This window comes from Cadophora gregata (assembly GCF_030347475.1).
Source record: "Cadophora gregata isolate MNR1 chromosome Unknown scaffold_1, whole genome shotgun sequence".
In the NCBI taxonomy this organism is placed as follows: domain Eukaryota; kingdom Fungi; phylum Ascomycota; class Leotiomycetes; order Helotiales; family Ploettnerulaceae; genus Cadophora; species Cadophora gregata.
This window is the reverse complement of record NW_026695924.1, coordinates 1,533,486-1,556,399: the sequence shown is the minus strand read 5'-3', so window position 1 is coordinate 1,556,399 and position 22,914 is coordinate 1,533,486. Positions and strand designations below refer to the sequence as shown.

At 50.1% G+C, this 22,914-nt stretch overlaps 9 protein-coding genes across 10 annotated transcripts; 4 read left to right on the top strand and 5 right to left on the bottom strand.

Moving 5' to 3' along the window:
* Positions 1-64: 64 nt before the first annotated feature.
* ONS95_000517 (uncharacterized protein) lies at positions 65-2,858 on the bottom strand. Its single transcript, XM_058493674.1, has one exon. The coding sequence runs from the start codon at positions 1,980-1,982 to the stop codon at positions 114-116; it is 1,869 nt and encodes a 622-aa protein (XP_058363875.1). The 5' UTR covers positions 1,983-2,858; the 3' UTR covers positions 65-113.
* On the bottom strand, positions 2,859-5,842 carry ONS95_000516 (uncharacterized protein). The gene is made up of 2 exons (XM_058493673.1): positions 4,698-5,842; positions 2,859-4,648 (listed from the first exon to the last, which is right to left on the bottom strand). Exons 1-2 carry the CDS (start codon positions 5,158-5,160, stop codon positions 3,108-3,110), a joined length of 2,004 nt encoding a protein of 667 aa, XP_058363874.1. The 5' UTR covers positions 5,161-5,842; the 3' UTR covers positions 2,859-3,107.
* Positions 5,843-6,645: 803 nt separating this feature from the next.
* Positions 6,646-9,505, top strand: ONS95_015013 (uncharacterized protein). Its single transcript, XM_058508692.1, has 3 exons — positions 6,646-7,791; positions 7,843-8,138; positions 8,191-9,505. The coding sequence occupies exons 1-3, from the start codon at positions 7,531-7,533 to the stop codon at positions 9,413-9,415; spliced, it is 1,782 nt and encodes a 593-aa protein (XP_058363873.1). The 5' UTR covers positions 6,646-7,530; the 3' UTR covers positions 9,416-9,505.
* Positions 9,506-9,754: 249 nt separating this feature from the next.
* Positions 9,755-11,519, bottom strand: ONS95_000515 (uncharacterized protein; the record flags this gene model as incomplete). Its single annotated transcript, XM_058493672.1, has 2 exons — positions 9,755-11,156; positions 11,247-11,519. The coding sequence occupies 2 exons, from the start codon at positions 11,517-11,519 to the stop codon at positions 10,149-10,151; spliced, it is 1,281 nt and encodes a 426-aa protein (XP_058363872.1). The 3' UTR covers positions 9,755-10,148.
* Positions 11,520-13,299: 1,780 nt separating this feature from the next.
* On the top strand, positions 13,300-14,888 carry ONS95_000514 (uncharacterized protein; the record flags this gene model as incomplete). The annotated part of the gene is made up of 2 exons (XM_058493671.1): positions 13,300-13,491; positions 13,542-14,888. The coding sequence occupies 2 exons, from the start codon at positions 13,300-13,302 to the stop codon at positions 14,886-14,888; spliced, it is 1,539 nt and encodes a 512-aa protein (XP_058363871.1).
* Positions 14,889-15,107: 219 nt separating this feature from the next.
* Positions 15,108-17,504, bottom strand: ONS95_000513 (uncharacterized protein; the record flags this gene model as incomplete). Its single annotated transcript, XM_058493670.1, has 4 exons — positions 16,749-17,504; positions 16,480-16,647; positions 16,013-16,378; positions 15,108-15,902 (listed from the first exon to the last, which is right to left on the bottom strand). Exons 1-4 carry the CDS (start codon positions 17,313-17,315, stop codon positions 15,108-15,110), a joined length of 1,896 nt encoding a protein of 631 aa, XP_058363870.1. The 5' UTR covers positions 17,316-17,504.
* Positions 17,505-18,247: 743 nt separating this feature from the next.
* Positions 18,248-19,949, top strand: ONS95_000512 (uncharacterized protein). Of its 2 annotated transcripts, none has more exons than XM_058493668.1 (3): positions 18,248-18,432; positions 18,642-19,163; positions 19,213-19,949. In XM_058493668.1, the coding sequence occupies exons 2-3, from the start codon at positions 18,837-18,839 to the stop codon at positions 19,534-19,536; spliced, it is 651 nt and encodes a 216-aa protein (XP_058363868.1). In that variant the 5' UTR covers positions 18,248-18,432; positions 18,642-18,836; the 3' UTR covers positions 19,537-19,949. The 2 variants fall into 2 exon arrangements, with proteins under 2 accessions (XP_058363868.1, XP_058363869.1); XM_058493669.1 differs by having other exon boundaries at positions 18,248-18,829; positions 18,888-19,163.
* Positions 19,950-20,178: 229 nt separating this feature from the next.
* ONS95_000511 (uncharacterized protein) lies at positions 20,179-21,120 on the top strand (the record flags this gene model as incomplete). The annotated part of the gene is made up of 1 exon (XM_058493667.1): positions 20,179-21,120. The coding sequence occupies one exon, from the start codon at positions 20,179-20,181 to the stop codon at positions 21,118-21,120; it is 942 nt and encodes a 313-aa protein (XP_058363867.1).
* A 475-nt stretch (positions 21,121-21,595) lies between these two features.
* On the bottom strand, positions 21,596-22,863 carry ONS95_000510 (uncharacterized protein). Its single transcript, XM_058493666.1, has one exon. The coding sequence runs from the start codon at positions 22,749-22,751 to the stop codon at positions 21,828-21,830; it is 924 nt and encodes a 307-aa protein (XP_058363866.1). The 5' UTR covers positions 22,752-22,863; the 3' UTR covers positions 21,596-21,827.
* Positions 22,864-22,914: the final 51 nt, after the last annotated feature.

The following is a 22,914-nucleotide window of genomic DNA, read 5'->3' as shown; positions in this document are numbered from 1 at the left end:
GAGGTCTTTTCCTACTATGCAAAAAGTGCTGGAGAAGAATGAGTTTGAGATGAGAAATCTTAGTAAGCATTATTCTATATCGTGTATGATGAAATGAAATATCGAGGCCGTTATTAATCCGAATCTTCTCCTGATGAGCAAGCATCCTCAGAGCTCTCTTCCACCGAAGTCTCTCCTCCAGAACTCTCTCCTTCGAAGCTCTCTTCGTCAGAGCTCTCCTCGCAGCTATCTTCATCAGAGTCCTCCTCCTCATCTTCCTCAGAGTCCTCCTCTTCCAATTCAATCTGGACATTTTCACACCTCGGACAACTCCAAAAATCCCTTCCCACACTACCTTTCCCCTTTACCCTCATCTCCTCCTTCACAATCTCAAATCCACCAGCCTCCTTCTCCAAACCCTCTCTCATCCTCTCAATCATCCCCACAACCTCTCCCGCCAATCCCCAAATCCTCTTCCGATTCCTCAACCCTAAACACCCTTTCTCCATAACCCTCAATTGCTTGAATACCTCCAACCAATTAGCATCCATCGCCTTTCCTTCCATCCTTTCCTTCACAAATCTCAACCACTCACTCGGCATGACTCCCTCCAGCATAGCCAGCCCCTCGCTATCAAAACCAACACCCAGATCCGCCAACTGGTCCCTAAAAGCCTCTTTGTAGGCCTCCTCAACCTCCCTCCGAATGTCATCAATCTCCCAAAACCATGGCATCTCTTCCGCAATGAACGATTTGAAGATCTGCTTGGGAAGTTGTCGGAACGAGCGTGATGAGAGCCGGATGGCAGTTATCTCGCTCGGAGACAGATCGGCGAGGATCTTATTTTTGAGTTCAGGAGGAAGGACGAAGAAAGGATCAGTGGAGTTGCGATGTCTTCTGAAGACCTTCCCACTATTTCCCATTCTCCCTTTCAATTTCAAATTCAACTTGGTCTTTCCTCCAGATCCAGCTGCAATACCATACGAATCCCTCGTCCCAAACACCCCATCCCCTCTCGCCCCCTGCCCATAAACACCCTGCATCGCCAACTCAAAACCAGGAATAACCACCGGATTAGCAGCCAAGTACTCCGTTCCGACTCTATGCACCCAGAACCTCTCTTTCAGATCCCCAATCACAGGATCATGGTTCAATCCTTGGAACCCGCACCCTCCGCACGCTTTGCGGTACCAGAGGGCTGCGAAGCCGTCGAGGTCGATGCGTCCGAGTTGTTGGAGCGAGATACGCGAGAAAATAGAGAAGCAAGTGCTGTGGATGGGTATACCAATACTGTCCGGAGCAACGCTTATGGGAGGGAAGTTCCGTGGGGTGAAAGACGTAACTCCATACCTCTCCTCGGGCAACTTGACGTAGACATTCTCGCCCTCCAGAAACGGCCCTTCAATCTCCTCTGACACAAAGAACCTACTTCCCTCCTCGCACTCCCCCTCATCACCAGATTCCTCATCGTCAACAGCCCCTCGCTTCTTCGGCAAAACAAACCTCACTCCTCTCATCCCTCTCATTTCCCGCACTCCAATCCTCCACCCTGAATACCCACCTTCAAATGTACATCCTTCACCAGCAAGGTGCTGCAACCTACTTTCGGCATGGACATCGTGCGGTTTCTCAACAATGATGTTCTGGCAGCCAGATGAGGAGGAGTCGCGACTGCAGCGGGAAGAAGAGCCGTCGCGGAGGTGGTAGGGCGAGGAGGTTGTGGCGTCGAGGGACGAGGAAAGTGGTTCGTGGATTGTGCGGACGCGGCCGATGGTGAAGGGGATGCTGCAGAGCTGGCAGCTCAGGGGCTGGGTAGTATGGGAAGGCATTTCTATGTCTCTCTCTTTTACTTCAATGCGACCTTTTGCGTGCGTTTGAGAAAGGGAAAGATAGTTAGGCCGGGAGATGGGTGGGTAGATGTACTTCCTTAAGCTTCGTTCTGAGAATTGAGAGCTGGACTCGACAGAGTTAATAAACCCCTCTTTCAAACTCTTTCCCTGCATGAAGCGAGGCTTAGTAGCTGCCTAGTCCAATGCAGTATCCTCGTAGGAATCCATCCGATCCGCACCAGCAACGTGGGGTTGAAATGCAGTGTTTCGGTCGGGGCTCGCTAAGCGTCTGACATAAATAAAGGGTCGCCGCAAGCGAGAGTGAGACTCGCTAGGTGGGTTTCGGTGGGTTTTTAGTCAACGTCGGAGGTTGCAAAACGTACCGAATATCATTTAACCTCCATAATTCCCGGAATTGAAGTATGGTAGAAGAGAACTTCCTGCATGTGAGTGTTGAAATGTACGGGAAGGAAGCGTCCGGGATTGGGGTATACGAAGGATTCTAGATCCCGAGAGTTGCTGCGGCGGGGAGGGGATGATTCGCTCGGATATGTACGTTTCTGGATGGATGATTTTTCTTCGTACATATGAATATTATGTGCCCTTGATAGTCGGATTGGACCATAAGGTGCGTATTTGAAAGTATCCTACCATTTCGGATGGTGGGTACAGTACCGAGTATTTGAGATATTCTGGTCTGGCATTCTTGGCACTGCGTTGTCCGACACGAAGCAGCGGGATGTGGATGTTCTGGCTCCATAGGCGGACCAAGCTCCTATCATTGCCCATGGATAAGATAGCTGAAATACAGACAGATAGGTTCGTTCTTAAGCTAAAATAACACTGTATCGTTGCGTCGACCTCGAGAGATGACTAAGAGTTCACTCTTTGATAGAAGGTAGATGCTGAGCAGCATTTATTTAGGACCATAAAGCGAACTTCCAAACAACTTACAAACATATGGATGGACGTTTCTAGTCGCAACAACTGGATCCTCAATGGTTTTAGCATTGTATCCCTCTTCCAAGAGCATCGGGGCGAAGGAAAGGGGCCCCATCATAAATCCTGTGCATATATTGACATCCTGTTGTCCTCTTGTGTACAACACTAAATTCTCTTTATTCCCAAAATATTACATTCCCACAACTCCAGCCATTGTGCTATTGGTATTCGTACTTCTGCCTGTGTTAACCTCATATACCCATTTTCCGTCCACATTTTATATTTCATCGAGTGCATCCAGCACACTTTCCCAGTCTCCAGAAATTCCTTCATCTTCACTCCATATATGATGGATCATCAATCCCAAGTCTCACTAAACCTGCTATTCCTCCTCTGTACCGGCGTGCTAGGGCTCCAACTTCCTCCCTCACTCGGTCCACTGGGACTACTAGCCCTTGCATCGCTCCTGTTCCTCCCCATCACACTCGCAGACCAACGATCCGTATTCGGGCTCACAATATCATCTTCCTCACCTCTCTGCCTTGGTATCGCACTTCCCTCCCCCAGTCCTCTCTCCTGAACACCCAACTCCGCCATCGGAGTCTTCGTCTTCGTCTCCTTAATAGAATTCATCTTCCCAGCTCCCATCTCCGCCCCATTGCCCCTAGATCCCATAACACCAGGTACATCCGCCTCCAGCTCCTGCGGATGCATAATCGGATTTCCCCACTTCTCGACCCTCGAATCCTTGCCCGACACTTCACTAGTAAGCGCACTCGCCTGTGCAGTATATGCGCTCGTTGTTCCTGGATCAACACGTTTCCCACTGTCGATTTCATGGACGGGGCCTCTGTTCTCTTTTTCAGCTTTGGAGGCTGCGACGCGGCGTCGGCGTTTGAGTAGGAAGAATATGAGGAAGGCGAGAATGGCGATGCCGGCTAAAGCGCCAATCACGATGCCGGCTATGACGCCGCCGCCTAGTTTGGACTTGGAGGAGGGAGAGGATGGCGAATTGGGGGAGTTTGTTTTGGTGGGCGTGGTGGATGATGGTAGAGTAGCGGGAAGGGCCACGAGGGCAGGGGAGGCGTTGTCTGAGAAGACGGCTTGAGAGACGTTGAAAGTTCGGGAGTTGTAATGTGCGGTTACGTATGCTTCTTGCAGGAAAGCACGACCTAGTATGTACAGATTTTCGTCTGTAGTTTGTTTGAGTGGGAAGTAAAGACTTGAAGTGTTAGTGAGAAGTGGTGCGGTAACGTTCAGGTCGAACGCCGCGTAAGGGAGGACGATGTCTGTTGTTTCCCCGCCTGTTTTCTGGTTCGCGAGTGTGAATGTTATGGTTGGATTTAGAGACACCAGATTCTGGTGTGTGGTATTGGAAATTAGATATCGTCCGGATGTCTGGTCGAGAGTGAGGCCAAATGCCTTCTCGAACTGTTGGCACACCGATACCGGGAGGTAGAAGTCTGGGACTGCAGAATCGATGAAAGCAAATATGGGGTCGGACATCAGAGTGGTGTTTCCACCTGAAGTCGTAGATGTAATTGAGCGAACAGTGACAACTAGATCGCGGAGGTTGTCGCTTGCCATCGAGAACCGAATGGGATTTGGTGTGAATCTCGAGGCATCGTAGCCACCAAATATCAAACTCCCGAACACGCTTTTGAGCCGATAGAATGCTCCAGCTGTGTAGCTCCAGCTCATGCTCGATATTGTTCCATTTGTGTACAGTGTGTCTGCAAAGCTTGCCTGAGGAGTCTCGTAACCCGTAAAATTCGTAGGCTGGAATCCCAAACCTAGCATGCCGAACCACCAGTCATCGGAGACAATTTCTGACACGATTTGGTTTGGAAGAGTTGGACCTGTATCACTTCGAAAGCCAAGTCCGACTGTATCAAAACCTGCGATGCGTTAATTTGAGCTCATCAAAATTATGTACAGAAAATTTACCATATTGTCCAACTCCCTCATAGCCAAGCATCTCTTCCAGTTGCAGCTGGTACTGGTCACCTTGCTTCCAAGTCGATGATTTCGCACCATCAAAGAAACCGCCTCTATCTTCCTCACAATTCGCCTTCACTCCAACACTGACGTTGCAAACCTGCGCTGCCGCTCCGTACACTACCCACGTTTCCTGCCAAGAACTCGCCGGCAGCACACGATATATTGATACAGGCGTACTGACTCGGATCGTGAAAGTACTCCACGTGCCGTCAACGCCTTCCCTGATACCAGTCATTTTTGGATAAAATTGGTCAGGACTCGATGATACATACCATACCTGACTAGAAGCTGCAACCACCGGTATCATCAGTGTCGCATTGTCCCTCTTGTTCACCAGCACACTTGTGTCGCCACTCTGAGCCAACAATGTTGTCGCACTGAAAGCCAAACATATCAATAACGAGCGCATAGCAATAAAATACTTTGAGTAGCCAAACGAGACGGCAATGTGAGACAATACTTCGGCATGGGACAGTTCTAGCCAAGTCAAACGAACGACATGATGGTATTTAACAATTCGATGGCAAAAGGGAAAGGAGGTAAACGCCGTATGAGCTCATACAGCGAAGGCAAAATAGAAAGAGCGGTAGCGACTCGCGAGAAAGCCCAAAGGAGACAGGAATTGCTACTTCACCAGGTGCCTCGAGTCCACGATAGGTCGAGCCACAGCGATCGTCAAAGGATGTGCTGTGTTTGGGTGTTGAGGTTGCATGAATATGCAGGTGTTTTCAAGGCAGTCCAGATATGACGTTGGTGTGATTGACCCCCGTCCTCGTGGCCTGCACGGGGTGAACAGAGAACACGGACAGCCAGTGATTGCTGGCTTGGTCCACTGTCCAGTAATTTAACTAACCCCTGAGACTCCAAAAAGCGGAATTTATCCAATTGACCCAGAGCTGGCAACTTTGACAGCTCTTAGCCAGTATCGGATGTGTTTGCTAGGATGGGGATGGGGAAGCTCTCTACAGCGAGACATGGATAGCCAGCTACACGAGGAGGGAACGTGATCTGATGCCCCGAATTCCATCCATGGATCAGCGTAGAATTGTTATAAAAACAGCTCCAGTGATCAAGAGCTGCAACTGGAGCAACCTCACGATCAACCATCGTACCGATCTTTCCGATACCCGAGTCATGTAGGGCAGACTGTCACCCATTGATTGAGTGCTGTCAGAAGCGAGAGATTATCCACCTAGTGAAGCTTGCAAAGCAGTGAATCTGCTGCGACTTGCAACAAGAACGCCACGCAAGACCAGAACAGCGAATCAATGGAAGCATGAACGGAAGCACCATCACGTGGTGCGCAGCCACAGAAGGTTGATTGGCGGTGGAAAAGTGAATCTGGTGAGATGTGCAACAAAAGCTTGGCTGAGGGCTGCTTGGTGGCCAATGAGGACGGTTTCTGCTCCTTTGTCTTGTTAACAAAGGCTCGATGGCCATTGTATTGCCGGGCGGTGATAGTAATTAACTGTGTAGATCCGAGGGAATCGTACTGCTCTGATTCCCATGCTGAAATTGTTTTGCTCGTTTGGCCGGGATTGGGATCTTCATCTTGAGTGCTTGAGTCCTCTTCCTAAGCGACGGCAGGGTCCTCTCATCAGGTTGTGAATAGTTGTGAAGGTGGACTGTTGTGACCATGGCTCCATGTTTTGTTTTGTCGAAAGGAGATTGCCATGGAGATAACGATTGCGACTATTCTTAGCATCTGAAGCCGCCAGCCGGACAAACACAGTAGTGTTGACGGCATGCTCTTCAAGTCGGCCAATTCGGGAACGGGCTCAGGTCAAGTAGGTACAAGTACCTTAGGGACGAAGCTGTGAACCGGTCTCGATGGTCTCACTCTCAAGCTCCCACCGATATGGAGCTCCGCTACTTTTATTTGTGAGTCTCGACTCTCATGTCGGGAAAACAACTGTTCATGCAATGCCGAGCCGATACCGAACCAAAACAGTACAGTATCGAGATTACTCGTATCTTGCTCAGCACTACTTTCGCTCTCCATTCCCCATTCAATCTTTCATTTCTGGTGATGATGCATCATGCAGCAGAGCAGACCCAACTAGCAAGCCTGAGCCCGCTCGATCCCTGTGCATCCTCATCCTGTTCCTGTCATCCTCCATCCCTGCCTCGCATGGACCGAGGCAGCGAGGCTCTTCCCCGCGATTTTAATTTCTTGACACAGGCAGACAGGCACATCACATGCACATACACAATTTTCGTGCTCTGCCTCGCGTCCCCCAAATTCCAAGCGCTACCCGCTGCTCTGTCCTGGGGAAAATGGTTTCCCCTCTCCGCAACGCTCGTATCTCATCGATTTAGTCCTCGTTCGGGCCCAAGTCCGCTGCCGCCAAAGCTTATGAGGCTGGGAGCTCCGTGCTGCTGGGGCTGGGCTAGACTGCATTCGTGTCCACGAGCGAGGTCCCACGACCTACCCGATTATTATTCCAAGGCCGGGTTTTCGATGATGAAAAGATCCCATCCCATCCCAACCCATCCCATTTGGCTGCCAATGCTTGCCTGCACACCCGCACTCGACCTGCCTGCAAGAATGTGGAGAGCTGATCAGGAAGGTGGAGACGTAAGTAATTGACTTACCAATTGAGTTGGAAGTAAGTTAGTACACGTCAGGTAGGTGACTGCAAGTACAAGTATGTAGGTACGACCGTTACTTTCCTTCACTCTTTTACCCTTTCGATCTTTTCCTTCCTCCCTCCCCTCCTCTCGCCACTTCTACCTTCCTGCCTTCTCTTCTACGCGCTCGAGATAAGACGTCGCAGCTATGAAGTTATCATTGCTTGTTACCCTCGTGGCAGGACTCTGCGCCAGCGCTTTCAGCCTCGAACGCCGCCAAGCTGCCAATTGGACTGTCGGACAGACTGTACAGACGGAAAGCGGCCCAGTCAGTGGACACGCTGCAAAGAACAATTCCGAGGTCTCGGAATACCTGGGCATTCCTTACGGACAAGCCCCGGTTGGAGATCTGAGATTTGCTGCTCCTGTCAAGTTCACAGGGAACAGCTCGATCAATGGAACGTCTTTCGTAAGTCTCTACGCGACGAGGGATCGGTACGGGTGCTAATTGAGTTTTAAGGGTCCCAATTGCCCAGTCAAGAGATCCAATAGTAGCACGCCTTCTGTTCAGGCTCTCGACAAGGCCAATGTCACATCTGCTGGCATTTCCACCTTGTCAATCCTGAGTGCTACGGGACAATACAGTGAGGATTGTTTGTTCCTGAATGTCTGGACCAAGCCTCAAACTGGTGACACGAAGAAAGCTGTTTTGGTCTGGCTCTATGGAGGTGGATTCAGCAGCGGAGCAGCTTCGGTTCCTGGATACAATGGTGCAAACATTGCTGGACAGGAAGACGTTGTGGTAGTTTCTCTCAAGTATGTTCTCCTATCCGTTATATATGATTATAAGCTAAGGCGTAATTTACAGCTACCGATTGAGCATTCTTGGCTTCCCAGGAAACCCAAACTCAACAGCCAACCTCGCTATTCTCGACCAGCGACTCGCTGTAGAATGGGTCCGAGACAACATCGAGAACTTTGGAGGCGACCCATCAAGAATAACTCTCTTTGGACAATCTGCAGGCGCAGCTTCGGTCGACATCTACTCCTACGCTTGGACAAAGGATCCAATCGTCGCAGGACTCATTCCCGAGTCTGGTAATGTCATCGGCTGGGGCCTCCCCAACTCCAAGGAATTCGGCGCCGCAGCATGGTACAACGTCAGCGGAACTCTGGGTTGCGGAAACGCTTCTTCAGACTCTACCGCCGTCTTGGACTGCATGCGCAAGCAAAACTACACCGACATCCTCAACTCCATCCCCCCAGCGAGTGGAACAGCCGCAATCCTAGGCTACTTCGGCCCAACCGAAGACGACGTCGTAGTCTTCACCAACTACAGCTCCCGCGTCCCAGCAAAGATCCCTATGCTAATCGGCAACAACGACTACGAAGCCGGCCTCTTCCGCACCCAGTTCGCCCTCAACGACCTCTTCTACCCCGACAAATTCTGGAACGCCTTCAACCTCCAGGCTTTCACCTGCCCGACCGGCATCCGCGCCAACCTATCCATCGCAAACGACATCCCGACGTGGAGATATAGATATATGGGCGTGTTCCCCAACCTAGCAGTCTCCAGCGAAGCAGGAACATGGCACACCGCCGAAGTCCCCATGCTGTTCAACACCGCGCCGGCGTCTCCCCCCGCCACCGCAGAACAAGTCAGTATTGGCAACTATATGCGCGGCGCCTGGGCCACGTTCGCTAAAGATCCGCAACAAGGCCTCACGAACTACGGATGGCCCGTGTATAACAATAGCCAGGACTCGCTGGTGCGCCTGGGCTTTGAGAACAAGACGGGCCCAAACCTGATCAATCCATATCGATATGATGCCGATTGTGTGTTTGTCAATGTGAGTAGTACGGATAGTAGTGTAGAGATTCCGGATTTGCCGGATTTGGGGGCCAGCGTGACGCCTACTGCGAATGGGACGAGTCCAACGCCTACACCGACAGCAACAGGGACTGGATCTGGAAGTGGAAGTGGGAGCGGGACCACGTCGCCTAGTCCGACGAGTACGAATGCGGCGGAGAGCTTGAGGGTTGGTGGGATGGTGGGCCTAGTGGCTGTGATGGCTGTTGCGTTGGTGTTGTAGATATTTCGGTGAAATGAGTGAGATAAGATTAAAAGATTTGATAATAATCACATACACTGCTCCAAGCAGTAGAATATGAAAAAAGTTAACTTTTGCTTACGTATGCTTCTCTCTGTGACATGTCTGGGTCAAGCCTAAGAACACGCAAGCTAAAATGACAATTTCGTGAGACATCTCCTGTCCTGTCTTGTTCTGTTCTGTTGACACCTCGGCGTCTGTTTACTTTCAAGGCTTGCTCGGATGCTCGCTTACACGCAACTTACCAACTCGCTCCAATCCTTCACAAGGCGTCACGTCACGTCACGTCACATGAAGCCCAGAATCAACACTGAATACAGTAATAAAACATATTTTCTTCTGCCTTCTCAAGTTCCCCTGAGGGCTGCCTTCATGAGTGTACTAATTACAGTTACAGAATACCCCCCCCTTTTTTTTTTCCCGCCGTCATGAGTATCGTTAGACGTTTCGTGTCATTCGTTCATTGTTGATTTTGCCGTTTCGTTACGTTAGCCAAAAGACCGTATGCATTCGCCGAGTTCTTTCTCATACTCTCTCTTCTCCTTTTTCGATCTTTCTCATCTCCAGCGCTGTTCGATAACTTTAGGTACCTGTACAGTCGTAGCCCGGCCTATTCTAGACCAGCTAGCTTATCCAAAAACACATGAGGAAGGGAGGAAGTCGGTACATGTGTGCGTGAGAACCGCACCATGACTGATCATTCGTTCATAACCGGTCATGACCGCACAACACCCCTCCCCTTCCCCTCGCCATCCTTCCTCCTCGCCAGCAAGCTCTTCAAGGCACCCAAACTAGTATCCAAACTCTCCTCACCATGAGCACAAAACTTATAGCTCTTCTCCTCCGTAATAACCTGTAAGCAATGCCTCTTCGTCCGACTCAGCGGATCAATCTCTACAGCATTAATCACATTCGCCAATTGTATAATCAGTATAGGCGAGTATTCCGAGTCGTTCTTATACAGCGCGAACGTCCGCGGCCGGATGACGGCCCAGTAGTCTTTCCACTGGCGGACTCCCCGCGCGGATTTTAGGGACAGGATATAGCCCTGCCAGACGACGCGCTCGGGGTCTGCGGCTTCGATGTTGAAGCCTGACAGTTGTGAGACGTTGCGTGCGCCGAGCATAGGCCGATTAGGTGGTATAGGTGCCTTGACAGCCATGGGGTCTTCTGAGATAGAGAGGCTGGAGCCGCCCCGACAGCGCAGATCCGTATCTGACATGTCTGAGATCTCATTACCGGAGTATTCGATTGTGTGCGAGACTCTCCGCTGCGTTGTGAGGCCTAGAGCTTCGGTTCGCTGGGTGCGTGGTATGGGGATTTGGTCGCTGGGTTCGGGGGAGGAGGAGCCGAGTCTTTCGTCGTGGAGGAGTCGCTGCTCGCGTTGTTGCTGCATTGTGCGTTCGAAGCCTGAGTATGTGCCTGTGGCATTGCCGCCTGGACTGGCCAGCAGCATCTCCTCTTCCTCCTGCTCGATGCGCGCTTCTGTGCGGATTAGATCAACCCATTCTTCTGCGTCTTGCCTCGACTTGGCTTCGAGGTGGTAGTTGCGCGAGGGAGAGAAAAGCCCGAAGACATTCTGGCGTTTGTGCTTTGGGTCTTTGAGGAAAGCGACGGCGGTGAGGTCGGAAAGGTGGATTTTATGGCGGAGTTTAGCTTCATTGGCGTCTTTGTATATTGAGAGAGAGTTGGGCCGGAGGACGAGATAGATGGATTTCCAAGCCTGTAGATAACGGGATGTTGTGTCAGTGGGAATTCTCCGTAAGCTTGTTTGCTGAGCGTGATGTAACAAAGGCTTTCAACTACCACCTACCTTGGTCTTCCTCGTCCTCTTAGAAACAAGTCCGCTCTTCAGCACGCGGTCGAACTCGAAACTGCCATTCTGATTAACGGGCGAAAAGGTGTCGAGTGCGAGATGTGAGTTCCGAATCCGACTTGCAGACATGGACGGTGGTAGAGCGACTGTTGAGGGCGGGGGGATACGGATAGCTGAACGTGGAGGGATTGGCCGAGGATTGGCTGCTGTTGCTGCTGATGCAGCGTCGTGGTCGTGCATTGGAGGAGGATTCTGAACTTCGGCCATCATTATTATTGTGGCTATTGTAGCTTCTGTTGGTCGCTGTCGTATGTTAATGTCCCGACGTCACGACATCAATGACTGGAGTGTTTCTGCTCTGGAATCGACTATTGAGAGGGAATGGAAAAGCCAGATGTTGCTTGCTCCGCAATGCAATCGAGTTAATCGGCGTGGCGTCTGTCTAAAGCTTGGTGGCAGGGCAGCAGGGCAACCAAGGCGAGGCAGGGCGTTCCTTCGTCCGTCGTTAGGTTGTTGTTCGGTGAGTTCTCCCCTTCTTCGTTCAGCCACCTGATTTCTTGAACTAAATGTACTTCGGCGCCGGCCACTTTTCCAAGTTCAACAAAAGCCAAAGCCCAGTACTTCGAGTCAACTCGAGAAATAGTGTAGCTAGCTCGCACAGTCATGCATCCGACTCAACAGAGCAACACGTCGAAGAGCAAAGATCCAGATCATTCGAATCGCAGACGTTCTGGCCCGTGGTTCACATTATGTATGGACAAACCTGTGCTGTCTGAGAGTGTAGCGTGCGTGCCGCGGTATGGCATGGACAGGGCATGGTAAGATCGACAAGAGCTTAAATGACACAAAATCTAATCCCTCGAATGGAAAGGAAAATTCTCATCGGATCAATAGGCTCCAAATGAGGAGCGCACCGCGAACTTGAAACCCAGTATCGCCTCCTATCACCAAGGATGCCGTGGGGAAAAGGGAGCTCTGAGAAGCTCTGGACCAACGAGCGACTGCCGGTCGCTGAAGCGAAGGCCCTGAAACCCCGTCTGAAATAGAACCTGGATGCTTCTTGGCCGGTGCCACATTTCATGCCTTGTGGCACGGCATGATCCATTGGTGATGGATGATCTCGGAAGAAACCCAGAACTTGGGCTGTGGAGAACACCGTACACAACAATTTGAAGAGAGGCTTCTCGCGAGGCTTTCTTATCCAAAGTTGTTGGCTTGTCAGGTGAAAGGCACGTGGAACTTACTGTGTAAGTGTAAGGTAAAGACGAACATGGCATGAGTACCTTTCATATTTGCCATATACTCTAGTTATTTCTTTTGAGTCGGCATTCTCCCACATCCATCTAAATTTCTTGATTCCGCTCTCCGTAGCAAACATGGAAGTCAACAAAATTCAATCCACAAGCGAGCCCTCACCACCATAATCCTCAAAGACAAAAGCAAGCCTTTAATTCCTCTTCTAAACCTCCATAACGCAGGCAGACAAATTATAACATAAGGTAAGAAAGCCCCATCACTGTTGCATTTACAATTTAAGAAAATGCAAGTGCTTGTGTGCATGGAAATTAGTATACAATTCTTCCATTAGCGACTAGCTATCACAACCTAGCTTCCATTTACCAAAGACTTACCATGTCTGACCGATGCAATTCAGATCCATCACTTCGCGTGGAAAACCCATTATCAAACCTTCAGGCTACTGTAGCCTTGAGACCTCCATTTCTGGATAGCCTCGTACTCTGTTGAGACGAGAGGTATCCGACCTGCCAACCCAGAGTTTGCAACTTTTGGGTCAGAATAAGAGCTATGGATTTGAGCTTACTCGCTTTATCGCCTTCATTTTTTCTCAGGAGGGTGATCTCGGCTCTGCTTGAAGTCCAACCTATCAACTTCCGGACGATTTGACGAGCAGCCGGGTCCTTACATAAATATTACCCTCTCATCTGTGATTCGATTGATACTACCAACACACCTGATCACCACAAATCACACAACGATTGCTATCCCGACATTCAGTAACAACATTTGGATTAGTTTCCATAACACGAACATGGCCTCTATGCTCTTGATACCAATCGAGCTCCTTTCACGCATTTTTGAGAGCTGCGATGACTTCCCTCAGGTCATCGCACTTGCCTCAGCGTGCAAACAGACTCATGCGGCCTGGGAGAAGCATTCGGGGACAATCGTCCGGAGCGTGGGAAGAGCCCAGATTCGGTCATTTGACGACGCTTTCATGGCGGTAAAGACATTGAATCCTCTTGGTTTTCTGGAAGCTAAACATAGACTCAGGTACGAGCGACAGCGATTGTTCTCAAAGCCTACCAAAAGAAGACTTCCCAGCCAGTGATCAAGATCAACACGTTGAGCGGGGACTATAGGCTCCCAGAAGTCGCCGAACTCAAAGAAGTCCTCAACATGCGATATCTCGTCCAGTGTCTTGAATGGAAGTATTTCAATAGCGACACATTGAGCATAGATGACCATCTTTTCCATGACGTGGGGTATTATCGTTACCCCTCATCATATCGACAATTTCCAGGAAGTCCGAATGAAGAAATCCAAGGGCCTATCTCAGCAGGCTTCGATTCCATGCAGGGTATGTTCCGCAAAGCGATGAATCGGGTGCTGCGCAGTCCAGACGCCAGACGCCCAAGGATCGAGTGCTTTCGGGATGAATTCTATAGAGCCATGTATCGATTACTTCTTGCTGGCGCGGTTCTTGCTGCACCTTACATGGCGCCGATTTTTCAAGCCAAGGAGAACGGAGGAAAGGAGGGATTCTTCGCACGTCACGGCCACGAGGAATACAAGTACTTGTACATGGACTGGGATAATGCTTCGGAAGATGGACCTACCAGACCAGAGGACATCCCCTACCTTCGGCGATTCCCTGTTTACAATTTTGATGTCGATGATTGGAGCGAGATCGGGCAATGGCGGGATCGAGAGTACGAGACTTGCTTCGGCCCTTTCGCATCCTGGATCGTCGAAGATGGAAGGAAAAGGCAGCGGCAAAAGCCTCCACACCCAAACAATCCCGAGCCGGACGGGGCGGAACACCCTGAAGATGTTGGAGCGGTCAGAGAGTTAATGCTTCTGTTAGTGGCCTACGATCACTTTGACTCGATGCTTTCAAATCCCGAGTCACAAAGAAACTATGAAGCTGCCTATAAGAAAAAGCAAGGAAATAGAACGGTCTCTATTGTGAGATTTGGGGTCTTCCAGATTGAGCAAGTGACGATGCCTGCAGCATTCGAGGATTTAACGAGTCAATATTTGCTCACAAGTTTTCACCCAGCATTGAAAGGCTCACAGGGAGAGGCCATACCATATCAGCTTGATATCAAGATGAGAATCGCATGGGCACTTGAAGGACGAAGAAGATACAGTCGTCTTCCCATTAGGGAGTATCCAGGGCCTCCTGCGATGCTCGAGTTATGGCGATTCGCACTCAAACGTTACTTAAACTTAGGGTTTGGGTCGAAGACGTTTTGGATTCCTCGCAGAAATCCGAGGGAATCGCAGATTTTGTGGTGGAATGAAGTGGGTGGGGGAGAAATATTTCTCAATCCTAGTTGGGCTCCCGTGCAGAAATACAAATTTGGGGTCAACTCGTGGGAAGTCGAGGCACCTTGAGGAAAATCAAAACAAAACCGATGTCAGTTCTTGACATTGAAATAGTTCGCTCCTATGTCTCGAGATACAAAGTGTGTCCGATTTCTGGCTCGTCAAATTTAACACCGACTTTCTATGCAATGTTCGCTTACCGAAACCAAATAGCGCCGAAAAACAAAGCCAAGCCTAGGAATCAAAACAAGTCACCCCCCCATGATGAAGCCGAAATAGGAACCAGATTCAAAATTGTGTAATGATATCCGGAACATGAAGTTCAACACTCTCCTCCGTAAGAGCCACACCGTCCTTGACATCAAGCGGTGCCCTCCCAAATTCGCCTTGGATTAGCTCGCCTGTCTCCATCGACGTGAGTGGTCTCGAAGCAGTGATCTCACCTTCCCCGACATCAGTATCAACATCCATATCAATATCAAGCGAGTACGGATCCTCTTCTTGCTCCTTTTCTGACTCTGTTCCTGTTCCAGCTATGTATTCGGATATGTGCCCAGTTTGTCTGCGCACAACTCCAAGACTGCGTGATATACCTGCCATATTTGAGGACATGTTTGAGTATTGCTCGGAAGGTGTTGGAGGTGGAAGTGGAGTGACTGTAGCGAGCGTATGGATACGTTGCGCGGACTCTGAGTTTGAGGCTGATTGGGAGTATGGGTGACGTCTGTGGGGTATCTCCGAGGACGGGAGCGAAGAGAGATTTCCGAGCTCGAAAGAGCTGAGGATTGAGGTTGTGGAACATGGGAGGTTGATACCGGTTCCAGACTCAGTTGCAGATGAGGTGTTATTGGAGGGGAATTGTGGGAGGTTTGCGAATTTAGGCGTGCTGGGTAGGAGGGGGCTTGGTGGAGTTGGAGATGTATATGTGGGTAACGTCGATGGATGGGTGGCTTCCGAGGGGACGATTCCTAGACCGAGATAGGTTGGAAGACGCTTGACCTTCTTTCTACGCTTGGGTGACACTGTTGGACTGGGAGGCAGAGATTGGCTGTCGGCTGAGTCGTCTGGTCGGGGTGGGAGGCGCTGGATAATGTTAGCTATTTTTGGTACAAAGCCCAAGCAGCAGGCCACTAGAGCAATCATATACTACACAAGCATACAAGATTGAAGGGGCGAAAGAAAGGAAAACGTACAGGAGGAGGATTTGGTCTCAATCCCAGATTCTTAACGTGCTTGACCAATGCAACCGGTCTCTTCCTCTGCAAATGGAAACCGAAACCCGTGATCGTCGTAGCTGGGATATCACCATTCGCGATACCATTCAGGGAGAGGAAACTGCGCTCTTTCATGGATGGTCGGCAGAAGTGACAGCATTTGAATTGGCACTCGCCGCCTTGAAGAGGGAACCAGGGCTTAAGAAGACCTGTGTTGCTGGTTGGCAATCCTGCGGAAATGAGCAGACCAGGTGGTTGGCTTGGATATGGTGTCGGAAGGGGACGGTTGGAGAAGAATGATTCGGGGAAGTCTGTGTAGTCTGGTTGGGAAACTGTGTCGAGAAGCTGCGTGTGATGTCAGTCCCTCATTTTTAGAACAAAGACTTTATGGCTTGGATGAGGACACGCGTTGAGACGCGGCAGTGCGACACACTCCAAGAACTTACATGCGCTCTCTGGGCAAGAACAGTCTTCAATTGGTCTGGTGTATAGTGCTTCATAGCGTCATCGCTGATTTCAGTCAAGAAGCTCAGCTTGTCGAGTCTTGCCAACGCGCTCCGGGTGCGTGGAGAGATGGACCTAGGTAGGATGTCACAGAATTTGTCTAGTTTCTCCTGCAATCAAGAATCAAGATATCAGCCTTGAGATTCGATATTCAAAAGAAAGGACGCAAATTAAATCAAAGATCTGTGCAACCTAAATGATGAATACGAACCTCGCATCCGCGTTCAATGTCCTCCTCCAACAGCAGTTCTCGGTCTTGTGTACAGCGATACAGCCATCCAAACGAACCTAGATTGAGACATTGCGCGCAGCGGAAATCTTCAGTGTAAAGACGCGTCGTTGTGATATGGGTGCATTGGCCATTACCGCCATTCTTACGTGTACGGGGCGAAATTGCTGGAAAAGTCGAGATAGTGAAGCGGCGAGGAGAGGGAGGAACTTGGTCTGTCACAGCTGCCATAGGAGGAGTGACTACCGCTATGGGACGAGGAGCCTGCGTTGCAAGATTCATGTCCATCTCGTGCAGCCAGTACTCGAAGTTGTATTGTGGGGTCGAGAATCTGAAGGGCCTGCGGAGATTGTTGATATTTACAAGCGAGCACAGCTTTTTTGACGGTCGGCGGACTGTCGCCTTGAACGTGATATCCAGAACGGCTGCCAATGTTGAAAGCGAGTGTGTGACATGAGCAAGCGAATTGAGTGAGAGCCGCCTCTGACAATAAAAATCGCCTTCCACGGCCATGTCTTGAGACCCATTATCTGGGAGTCCATAAGCCATTATCGGTTCTATTTCAGACTATTGCATGCCACGGATAGAACAGCAAATAATGCTGACAGAGACCTCATGACGTTGAGGCTTCAGAACCGAGAAGCATGTATTCATTCCAATAGAGGGAATAAGTGTGTCCCAAATTCACCTTCAGCAATTGCGCTTTGGAGATTCTATTACGTCTTCTTCGACTAATTTTCTCTGTGTATTCCTGAAAATATTGTATAAACAACCTCAAAAACATTGAAAGAATTTAAAACGAGAGAAAACCGCTAAAGGAAAAACATGCAATCTAAGGCAAGTGCAGTGCAAAAAATGAGACTTGATTCGTTGAAAGTTTTTGGTGGACTCATTTCCGTTCAGTGATTCTGTACTCCTTCTCAATGGGACCGAATGTTCACGTCAGCTGAGAAATGGTGTTTGCCAAGCAGATTGATGAAGATATACCTTTACCATCAGCACTGTACATGGCTGGATAAAGTTCTTCAATCAGTGTTGATACCAGCAACAGGGTAAATCTGCTCAAGGACCTTCTCAATCAGATATCGAGAAAGTCTTCTCGCATATTGCTTTTTTGTGACAATGTTTCACCATTTGGCGGCTCCGGCCGGATTGCCAAGCTGAATAAGAGGGTTGGTCTGAGCTGGATGCATTGAAGTAGCACGAGTATGTATCACAAAAACAGTTCGCAAGTCAGCATTTTGATTGTCCAAGGCGAATTGTGTCGATACGGTCGAGCGGATAAGATCGTCACCAAGTACAGTAGTAGTAGTGCCATTGTTGCTCGAGTAAAGGTTGCGCTGCGCGGGTGTGGGCGTGGGCGTGGGCGTGTGGTGCTGGTTGTTTATTTCCCTTGGTCGTCTCCCGGCGGACAGCTCACCAAGCCACCCAGCTTGATCCCTGCTGAGTTCAACGCAGCCAGGCAGCGCTAATCAGCTAGCACCTCTCCTCGCCTTGCTCTCTCCGCATTATAATATCATCAACCTCTCCTCTCTGCACTCACAATTGCCACGGCTATCTACTCCTGGCGATAACCACAACCTCGCTCTCTCTCTACCACCCCTCAGAGTCAGAGTCAGAGTCAGAGTCATCGGCTGCGAGGATATCTGCAGGAACATCCCCAAAGGTCAGTCACCCTCAGTCCAGCGCTCTCCTTCCGTTCACTGGCTGCACAAGAAGCCTAGTCGCATCCCAGCTTGTGTCGCGCTACCTCGGCTTCACTTCAATCAGTAAACATTGGGCTGCGAGCTACCTTTCGCGCAACTGGCGCATCGGCGCATCCTGTCAGCTTCAGCTTATCATCGTCAGAACATATAGCTGACCCTCTGCTACAAGGACATTAGAACCACCCCCTAGTACTCGGCACGATGTCAGTCAAATTCGAGAAGGATACGATCAAGCAGACCGGCGGTGCTGCCGCCGCACTGCCCACCATGAAGTCGGCAAAGCACGAATTGGCGGATGAGATCGGTACAGCGTTGACCGGAGGAAAGAGCAGCGTTGGACAGAAGGGCTATTTGGCGGTATGTGATGGATAGATGCGATAGAGTTGATGGCAACGTTGCTGATGACCACCGTCAGGCATACCTCAAGCAGCTTCAGACGAATCCCCTCCGCACAAAGATGTTGACGTCCGGCACATTGTCTGCGTTGCAAGAACTCCTCGCATCCTGGATCGCGAAGGATATCACAAAGAGTGGGGGTTACTTCTCTTCCCGAGTGCCCAAGATGGCAGCATACGGAGCTTTCATCAGTGCACCATTGGGCCATGTCCTGATTAGCATACTCCAGAAGATCTTCGCCGGCCGGACGAGTTTGAAGGCGAAGATTCTCCAGATTGTGTGCAGCAATTTGCTCGTATGTATACGAATCTCCCATCATCGAAACATTTGCTAACAGAAATAAGATTGCACCAATCCAGAACAGTGTCTACCTGATCTCAATGGCCATTATTGCCGGCGCTAAGACTTTCCACCAAGTCCATGCGACCTGGAGAGCAGGTTTCATGCCTGTCATGAAAGTCAGCTGGGTCTCATCGCCATTGGCGTTGGCCTTTGCACAGAAATTCCTTCCTGAGCACACCTGGGTTCCCTTCTTCAACATTATTTCATTCTTCATCGGCACCTATGTCAACTCTGTTACCAAGAAAAAGCGCCTTGCCGCTCTTCGCAAGAGACATTTCGACGAGAACAGAAGACCGGATGAGGGGTATGGAGGACCAAAGTACTAGGATTGGAGTAAGACTGGATGGATTTATTCGAATACGCGGCAATTTTTCCAGGCCTTCCTAATGCAGCTACCCATCGGTGATCTAGGCTTCACTTGTACGACAAAGCTTGGATCGATCACAAAATGACAGGTTTCGTCCTCGAGGACCACCATCTGTGTCCAGGTGTTCTGCTTGTCCTAGAGGGGATACAATTGACACGAATATTGGAAAGGTTGCGGTTATCCTCTTCAGTGGTTATTTATTGGTTATATCATGTTACATATGCACTTTATACGGCCGCATGTTTGCCTTGTACGCGGACACGTGAGGTTACACCCTTCCCGACGTTGAGCTGTGCGTGCGCTTCCATTTCACACGAATGCGTGCAAGTGACAGCGGAAGGGATTCAACATGGTATCATTCTAGCAACAAAGTACTACGTTGTGTAGTATGTCATAGTGACAGTGCGTTCCCGGTTCGTGGATGAGAATTTATCTGAGGGGCTCAAATAGTTTTGACCCCAGTCGTCCCCAGTTTTCGTACTCAACGTCGTAACGTCCTCTACTCCGAATTTCTCCTCTGGCCTAGTACATTGTATTGATCTTCAGTCTCATCGTTTTCGACCTCCCGAGAAATTCTCTCTTAGCCAGTCCATACATCAACATGTCTTGGTTACCACACCAGCGGCAGTCGCCACTGCGCCGAGGGAATCCCAATCTGCCATACTACCCTGGGATAGGCATGCCAGGGCAAAGTCCCCTTACAGGCATGTCAAGCATGTCCGGCATTGTCCCCAATCCCATCCAACTGCAACTTGCCCGCAACTCTGGATTCCCCAGTCCTATGTTCCCAGGGCGCGCACCCCTTCTACCTAACGCCAGCGGTCCCTTCACCACCGCCCTCCAAAGACCTGGTGCTTTCTACCCTCCCCTTAACCCAAACTTAAGCCTCTCTCCCCTCCAAGCACCCCATGACCCTTACGCCCCCTACTACCCCTACACGGATCCACGCCACTCATGCTCCTCATCGTCATCCTGCTGCGACAGCGGCACCAACAGCAACTCAAAATCTGACTTCAAATTCAAAGTCAAAGACGTGACCGTCCGCGGCAAAGCGCGCTCCGTGCGCGCCTCGTACCTCCTCGAGGCGACCAAGTTCGAGTCCGATCTGGTCAAGTACATGGATAAGAAGAAGGAGGACGATGTCCCGGACAAGGTGGTCGATATGTTGATTTCGTGGATCAACCGCGAGAACTACTCAAATAACGATCCGTTTGATGAGGTCACGCTGAATATACTTGCGAGTAATGTAGGGTGTAAGTCTGTACTTGACCACAGTCTTGGGAGGCTGAAGAAGATGGAGAAAGATATTACCGAGGAGGAGTGGGCGAAGATTATTGGGACGGTGTATGTCAGCAGTAAGGTTGATGACGGGGTCAAGAAGTGGATGTGTAAGTATCTGAAGGAGGGTCATCGGTGGGAGAGAGTGGCATACCACTACACCTACAGGACCATGGTGGAGGAGAGGCCGGAGGTCCATACTGAGTTCTTGAGAGGCCTAGGGATACTGGCGCAACCGGACGACAAAGGGCTGAGGTCGCTGTGACGACTCTCGTGTTTGGTGGATGGTCCGCCCACGTTGGATTCCTGCATCTTGGATAGTGGCGGACTGTGTGCTGAGCGAAGAGTGATGAATACGTTGTGTGTCTGTCGTTCCGTCCTGTCTCGGGAGGCACTTTGTACTTAGTTCTTGTACACCGCACTGCTGGCAGGTTTCTGAGGTGTCTATCTTTTTTGCGTCAGCATCAGACTGGGAGGTGCGATTTATACAAAAGGATCACACAGTACTTGAGTCTGCGTGCAGCTGTTTATGTTATGTCCATTAGTGAGATTATTTATGAATGAATGCCATGAACAGAATGATAAATTCAGCATACGATGAGATCGAACGACGGCCTCCGAATGAGAATTAAGTTTTTGGCGCAAGTGAAGTGCTTTCCTAGTGTTAGCACTGCGTCTGGTCGTGTGGAACCTATCTCAGACGTTTTCTTGCTTGCCGGATATCATTTCCATAGAGATTACATGGTGAAACCTTCTATTGGCTGCGATCTGACTGTTTTTGAAAGATTCCAGCATAGTCTTATGCTCTGCCAAAGTATCTCCCATACGAGATGAATTAGAGAATGGCGGATCTGTCCTCTCCGCGGGATGCTCGAGATGTTTTCACATTGCACCAAAGCAAGCACAGCTAAATAATAATCACAAAGGGTATATTCCATTTCCAAACTTGAAATCCCGGCCTCATATCATTCATCAATTGATTCCGCTCAACCTCCACGCCTCCTTCAGCTTCGCTAACCCCGCCACACTCCCAAATAATCCAACCCAGAACTGACCCACAAGCCCCTTCTCCAAACTCCAATGTATCGTCAATGGTGCGTACGCCATATTGATCAACAGCTGCCTCTTCCACCGCTTCCAAAACTCCGCTTCCGCCCTCTCTGCCTCCTCCTCCCTCCCCTTCCACTTCACCATCTTCCTCTGTTCAGTCCTCTCCCTGCCCAATCTTACAAGATCCAACATCACATGTAGGGCCCAGAACCTCGAACTCCACACCCAAGCCTTACTCTGCTTCTCCGAACTCCAGCCCCATATCCCTTTCGAGCTGAGATATGCCATGTTCTCGAGGTACTGATAGAGGATATTCGAGACGACTTGGATAGCTGCTATACCCCGTACGACTTCATCCCCACGATCCTGATTCCAGACTTGTTTCCCCCAGCTATACAGCCCCAGTAATCCCCACAACCTCGCAAATATCCTTACATCGGATATCAGGCTCGACAGCGCTTTCAGCCGCGCAGATATGATGAGGAGTTTCGAGGGCGGGATGTTCGACGTCGAGATGTAGAGGGCTGTGTTTGGGGGGAGGGAGATGGCTTTTTCGATTACGGAGAGCGCTTTTGCGCGTAGACGGGAGAGGGATATAGAGGTTAAGATGTTGGAGGTGAGGAGGGAGGTGTAGCAGATTGTTAGGAGGACGGTATCTGTTCCTGTGGGTGTGGATAGGATTTGTGAGAGACGGGCGAGAGTGCGGTCGGTCTTGGAGAGGTAGAGGGGAAGCCAGGCGCGGAAATTTCGTATAGGTGGAGGGAGTCGAGGGGGTCGTGGGTGAGGGAGGGGGAGAGCTTTGTCGGGAGATGTCTCGGATGGTGGGAGGCCGCTGATTTCGGACATGTTTGTGATCGTATATCTTGTTTATGAGAAGAAAGAGAGGAAGTGTTGAGAGAGGTCGAAGCGAAGATTAAAAACTCATAAAAGGAAATTATCCAAACTTGCATGTGAGTATTGATGCTTGCTGGAGGTCCCCTCTGGTGGGACGCGATATGACGGGCTGCCG

Bases quoted from the DNA above. Each gene is read 5' to 3' on its own strand.
- ONS95_000517 (XM_058493674.1), bottom strand. From the start codon at position 1,982: ATGCAGGGAAAGAGTTTGAAAGAGGGGTTTATTAACTCTGTCGAGTCC.
- ONS95_000516 (XM_058493673.1), bottom strand. From the start codon at position 5,160: ATGCGCTCGTTATTGATATGTTTGGCTTTCAGTGCGACAACATTGTTG. The intron at 4,649-4,697 runs GTAAATTTTCTG...AACGCATCGCAG, and splicing joins TGAGGGAGTTGGACAATATG to GTTTTGATACAGTCGGACTT.
- ONS95_000512 (XM_058493669.1), top strand. From the start codon at position 18,674: ATGTCAGTCAAATTCGAGAAGGATACGATCAAGCAGACCGGCGGTGCT. The intron at 18,830-18,887 runs GTATGTGATGGA...GACCACCGTCAG, and splicing joins GACAGAAGGGCTATTTGGCG to GCATACCTCAAGCAGCTTCA. The intron at 19,164-19,212 runs GTATGTATACGA...AACAGAAATAAG, and splicing joins TTGTGTGCAGCAATTTGCTC to ATTGCACCAATCCAGAACAG.
- ONS95_015013 (XM_058508692.1), top strand. From the start codon at position 7,531: ATGAAGTTATCATTGCTTGTTACCCTCGTGGCAGGACTCTGCGCCAGC. The intron at 7,792-7,842 runs GTAAGTCTCTAC...TTGAGTTTTAAG, and splicing joins CGATCAATGGAACGTCTTTC to GGTCCCAATTGCCCAGTCAA. The intron at 8,139-8,190 runs GTATGTTCTCCT...CGTAATTTACAG, and splicing joins GTTGTGGTAGTTTCTCTCAA to CTACCGATTGAGCATTCTTG.
- ONS95_000510 (XM_058493666.1), bottom strand. From the start codon at position 22,751: ATGTCCGAAATCAGCGGCCTCCCACCATCCGAGACATCTCCCGACAAA.